The 5,628-nt window shown below is 38.9% G+C and overlaps 1 protein-coding gene across 2 annotated transcripts in view; it reads left to right on the forward strand.

Moving 5' to 3' along the window:
• Window positions 1-524: 524 nt before the first annotated feature.
• Window positions 525-5,628, forward strand: part of GAL (galanin/GMAP prepropeptide) — an 8,908-nt gene continuing 3,804 nt past the window's right edge. Inside the window, exons 1-4 of one of the 2 annotated variants that reach the window (XM_009081976.1) lie at window positions 525-605; window positions 1,285-1,339; window positions 2,397-2,465; window positions 2,862-2,948. In XM_009081976.1, the coding sequence (XP_009080224.1) occupies window positions 525-605; window positions 1,285-1,339; window positions 2,397-2,465; window positions 2,862-2,948 (292 nt within the window). The remainder of the gene's footprint in view (window positions 606-1,284; window positions 1,340-2,396; window positions 2,466-2,861; window positions 2,949-5,628) is intronic. The other variant, XM_009081977.1, reaches the window with a different exon arrangement.

Raw genomic sequence — 5,628 nt, forward strand, 5'->3', positions numbered from 1 at the left:
CCCTCCAGCATCCCTCTAGCATCCCTCTAGCATCCTTCCAGCATCCCTCTAGCATCCCTCGAGCATCCCTCCAGCATCCTTCCAGCATCCCTCCAGTATCCCTCGAGCATCCCTTGAGCATCCCTCCCACATCCCTCCAGTATCCTTCCAGCATCCTTCCAGCATCCCTCCAGCATCCCTCCCGCATCCCTCCCGCATCCCTCCAGCATCCTTCTAGCATCCCTCCAGCATCCCTCCAGCATCCTTCCAGCATCCTTCCAGCATCCCTCCAGTATCCGTCGAGCATCCTTCCAGCATCCCTCCCGCATCCCTCCCGCGGCCATGCAGTGAACTCCTGCCGCGGGACCATTCGCCAGCACCGAGTAAAACCCTGCGGAGGATCAGCCCCTGCGCCCCCGCTCAAGGTACTCCCCTCCCGGCTCTCTCCCGGTGGGAATGCGGTGCCGTCCCACTCCCACCCGCGCTCAGCAGGCTCCTGCGCCCGGGGAAGGCAAAGCTTTCACCCTGCTGCGGTTTCTTTCCAGATGCAGAGGTGTGCTAGTGTCCTGCTCCTCTCTTTCATCCTCTGTGCCACCCTCTCGGAAACGTTCGGGCTGGTTTTCTCAGTAAGTATCCAGGTCTCGGCTGGTAAGTGGCAATAAGCCTTGCAGGGATGTATAATGCATTTAGAGGGTTTGCAAAAGGTGCAGGGCTCAGAAATATTGGGGGCAATAAACACGATTTCTTCGCTAAGAATTTGAAAACTTTAATGGGGCAATAAACAGGACTTCTTCGCTAAGAATTTGAAAACTTTAAGTACTAGCTCCCTTGGAGCAAATCCTATGACTAAAAGAGTGTCTAGTTTATCAACCAAAATTCAACAGGTGTGCCATCTGACTCAAAATAGATGGTGTACATATGGGCTTTCTTTTTTTGTTCTTTTTATAAAGAGTCTCTCATGTAAATCCAAGCAATTAAAAGAAAGCATTGCTGTTTCTTAAGGTGGTGATCAGGTGCCAATATAAATGTGAAGTCTAAAGGTGAAATTTTTGCCTCCAGAGGGTGATCTGCAGTTTCACTTATGTGGTGTGAAATATTCACACACATGGATGTCTATAGCAAATCTACAGACTTAGATGGGGAGAGTTCACCGTTAACATTTACTTCAATATAACTGGCTTTTATTTATTTACAGTTTTTCTTGGTTTTGAGCCTCCAGAAGAGATTTTCTGCTAAGAGAATGCCCATCTGAGTGTAAGCACTGTGTAGGTCATGCAATAACATACTTGCATTTCTTTCCTTAAGGCAAAAGAAAAAAGAGGTTGGACTTTGAATAGTGCTGGTTACCTACTTGGGCCACGTAAGTTGAGCACTTTGTTTTTTGCATGGATTCAAAATACAGAAGATGTGGCTTTGTTTGTTTGGTTTTTTTTTTTCCCCTTATAAACCAGCTTACTGTAGTGTGCTATTCACTTCTCTGAGTACAGCAGTTTGTCTAACCCTACCAGGCTGAAGAAACTCATTTGGGAGAAGACTTGTAGACTTGTTTAGATATTTGTAACTTGCCTATTAGAGAATTGGGCTGTCTTAATAAACAGCTTTTCTTTTTTTGAAGAAGAGTTATGTCCAGAAACACATCTACTCATTCTTTGTGCTTCTGAACTGTAATTTTCATATGGCAACTACTTCCCCCCCAAGAATTACAAAATCTTACAGCATCTTGAATGGCAAGGGAAGAATGACAAAATCTGACATTTTGTTACTTCTGAGTGTATTTCACCAAGAGTTACAAAATCTTACAGCATCTTGGATGGCAAAGGAAGAATGACAAAATCTGTCATTTTGTTACTTCTGAGTGTATTTCACCTTTAAATCTACTTGAAAACAGTTTTGTTACTTGGCTTTATTATATTTTCCCTTCAATCAAAGAAAAACAAGTTCAAACAAAAACATGCAAACTCATTACTGTTTATTAACAGTTCACTGTATTTAATGTACAAGATGACCAAAATATGGGAACACTGGTTTACAAAGGTGGAGAATAACAAATGTAAGTTATAGGAAAAGTATTGCAGTGTGAAAATGTCTCAAATATTTGTCCTTTCACCATGAATTCTTGTTAGTGTAATAATACTCATCAACAATGTTTCTGTATTTCCAGTCTCAGTAATACATAGACAAATACTACAGATAGTTACTGCCACTCTCCACTTTCTTTAGCTAACCCTATGGATACCTAAAAAAAAAAAAAAAGGCTTAATGCATCTTAAACATATGAACTGATTCTGTAAATGTCTGGAAATATATTTGGCCCCAAGCAGATCTAAGCATATTGGAAAAAAAATACCTGGGGGAAATGTATTTGTCAAAGTGCCATTTATCTAAGACTGGATAATAGGAATCATCCTTTGTTGCAGGTCGTATTGATCAGCTTTTGATAAAGGAAATGCCCATGGCAAGGGGGAGAGAAGAGGCACCAGGGGCATGTAAGATAGTTTCTGAAGGTTATAAATGTAAACTATCTGCAGTTTTCTTTTAAGCAAACTCATCAGCAACGTTTTCTTAAAGACAGAGGAAAGAGTAGTAAAAACAACTTCCCAGTTTACATGCAAATACACAGACTTGCATTTTCTTTGTAACTCCTTAAAAACTCAGCACCAGCTTTGGCAAATAGTACAGAACTGGGACTGTACATGGGATAAATCATTAGCACAAAGTTAGAAGAAAGGTTTTTATTTAATGACACATTAATTGCTTCTTAGCTGTTTCGTACATCAAAACTCTCCACATGACCTTTTCATTGAAATCCATGCAAAGCAAATAATACAGTAGACGTGGTTGTTAAGTCCATTAACTCTTCTGGTTTATAATTTGTTTATCAGATGCAGTAGATAACCACAGATCTTTTAATGACAAGCATGGTTTCACTGGGAAACGTGAAATACTGCCCGATGAGGACATTAAAGCAGGTAATGCAATTCTGAAAGTCACTGTTGTTGGTTTGGTTCTTTAATATTTAGTAATTTATTTACTATGGAGTTGACTAACTACCTAGATACAAGGCTATCCTGCACTTTAACAAAAAATCCTAATGAATACATGAAAGGAAGAAAAATTACATTGGTCATTTGATGTGTTCTTTGTACGTGGTCATAGGTTAAAACATCTATGTGCCTATGAAAGAGTACCAATATTTTAGTGCTTTAAAAGTATAACAGATCTTATTATTTTATTCAAAGTATTTCAGATGTCACCCTAGACAGGAGTTAGTTTGGTTCACCGAGTGAGTCCATGACAGAATCTTTCAGTAGCGAAGCATATAGAAAGGGTTAAGTCTCAGTTTTATCTATGTTTAAGCAAGGTGGATTATCTTCATCAAAAGATTGAGAACCTGGTCAAAACTGAAGTCAGGTTAACACAATGTTTTGATGTTGCATGTGTCAGAATTTAGAAAATGGCAGTGGAAATGATGGAGCCTTGTTCTGCATTCGTCATCCCAAGCTGGGCCCCTGTGATGGATGTTTAGACTCTTTATGAAGAGAAGTTGGCACTTCAAGGCTTTATTTTGAGCACTTGTTTCAGGATAAGATGCAGAAACTTCTAGAAAAGCCTGTTTCTTTCTCCTGAGGATAAACTAAACTTACTGCAGACATCCAAAGTGAGCTGGGATGAATCTCATCTTTAGGTTGTTAGAGTGATCACATTACTTGAGCTATTCTGTTCATCCCTGCACTCGTGGAGGGAGGCAAAGCTGATTAAATACACCCTGCACAAGGCAAATGTGGCTAACACTAAGTTCATGAATAAAGGAAATGTACTTAATTACAATCTTAAGGACGTAATTACTTAGTAGTTAACGCTCTTTGCATGACTGTCAGCATAGTTCTGGTACATACTTAGTAGTGGAGGTTTGTGTGTGGTGGTTTTTGGGTGTTGTGTTTTGATTTTGTTTTGTTTTTCTGTTGGTTGCTTTTGGGGTTTTTTAAAATTTGTTTTTAAGGAAAAAAAAAACCCCATCCCAAAACCTACTTTCTCAAATACGTTCTGTTGGTTGCTTTTGGGGTTTTTTTAAATTTGTTTTTAAGGAAAAAAAAAAACCATCCCAAAACCTACTTTCTCAAATACTGGTGTAAAAATAGCATTTTTCTAGTTAGAAATGATGTGAACATAAGGCATTTGTAACCTAACAAGGGACTTCACATTGCAACGTGTTGCCTTTTGTGGATATACTACCAGGTCCTTTACAGGAGTATGAACTTTAAGTTTTATGGAACTCTTGCTGGGTACTGTTCACCTGCACAATTACAATTAAACTCAACTGACCTTGTCTGGAGGAGACTGAAAAATTACATAGCTGCCTCTGTTATGAATCTAATGCTCTTCTCTTTTCTGAAAGGAGGTTGGAGTCAGGTGGGGGTTGGTCTCTTCTCCCAGGCAACCAGCAGCAGGACAAGAGGGCACAGACTCAAGCTCTGCCAGGGGAGGGTTAGGTTGGATATTAGGAAGAGATTTTTTAGGGAGAGAGTGCTCAGGCATTGGAATGTGCTGCCCAGGGAGGTGGTGGATTCACCATCCCTGGAGGTTTTCAAGCTGAGACTGGATGTGGCACTTAGTGCCATGGTCTGGTAACCACAGTAGGGTTGGACTGAATGATCTTTGAGGTCTTTTCCAACCAGTTGATTCTATGCTTCTATGATTCTTCTTTGAAGGTGAAATTTATTATAGAGTTCCTACCCAAAGGAGATTAAATATAAATAAAATACATATAAGGTAGTCAGAATCTTATTTTAATTGAAAATGAAGGTTTGTTTTTTAGTTAAAATCTCCTGATATCTCCCAAAGCACCTAAAATGGCAAGATAAACACATATTACTACTGTAAAGTAATTCATGCAAAGGACTGTGCTTTCTCCTTGAAGGAATGGTGAAAATTCATAAGCTTTCCACATTACCTAGAAAAATTTGTAAGGTGTTTAGTGACTTAACACTAGTCCAGGAAAAAACCAACCCAACCCAAACAACAACCATCTATGAGCATAACTAAGGAAATCTTTTAATTACAAGATTACAATTAATCTTGTAATCTTGTACAATTTAATTACAAGATTACAATAACTGTTTCGTTATTAGTCTGCAAGCAATTGGCTATACAGAGTACAGGTCAATACCAGAGTACATAGAAATACACATGTACAATATGTTCAAGTCATTGAATAAATGTACCCAGTAAAGATCACATTTGTAATAAAATCTGGGTCAAAAAGTGACTAATATAATAATGATTAATCATAGCAAAAATGTGTAACAGGTTAGAAGAGAAAAAAAGTTAAGAAAAAATTCAAATAGTACAATTGTTACAAATGTAAATAATAGCAACATTTTTGTGTCAGTTCAAAGACTGGAAGACTTTTAGGTGCAAATGTATTAAATGGATTCCTAAATGCTTATTCTCCATATAGCAGAATCCTTTGTGTTCCTTCCAACTCCCTTCGATGCTTTTCAGTTTGTGCTGCAGAGCTCAGTCTGCCTTCTGGTGACAGGACTTTGTGATGTGACAATGAGCTGTCAATACCCATCTCTGTATGCACAGAACCGAAAATCTTGGGGAAATTACTTACCATCTGTTCTCTAATGCAAAATAATTCCCCAT

Source organism: Acanthisitta chloris, unplaced genomic scaffold (assembly GCF_000695815.1).
Source record: "Acanthisitta chloris isolate BGI_N310 unplaced genomic scaffold, ASM69581v1 scaffold8119, whole genome shotgun sequence".
NCBI lineage: Eukaryota > Metazoa > Chordata > Aves > Passeriformes > Acanthisittidae > Acanthisitta > Acanthisitta chloris.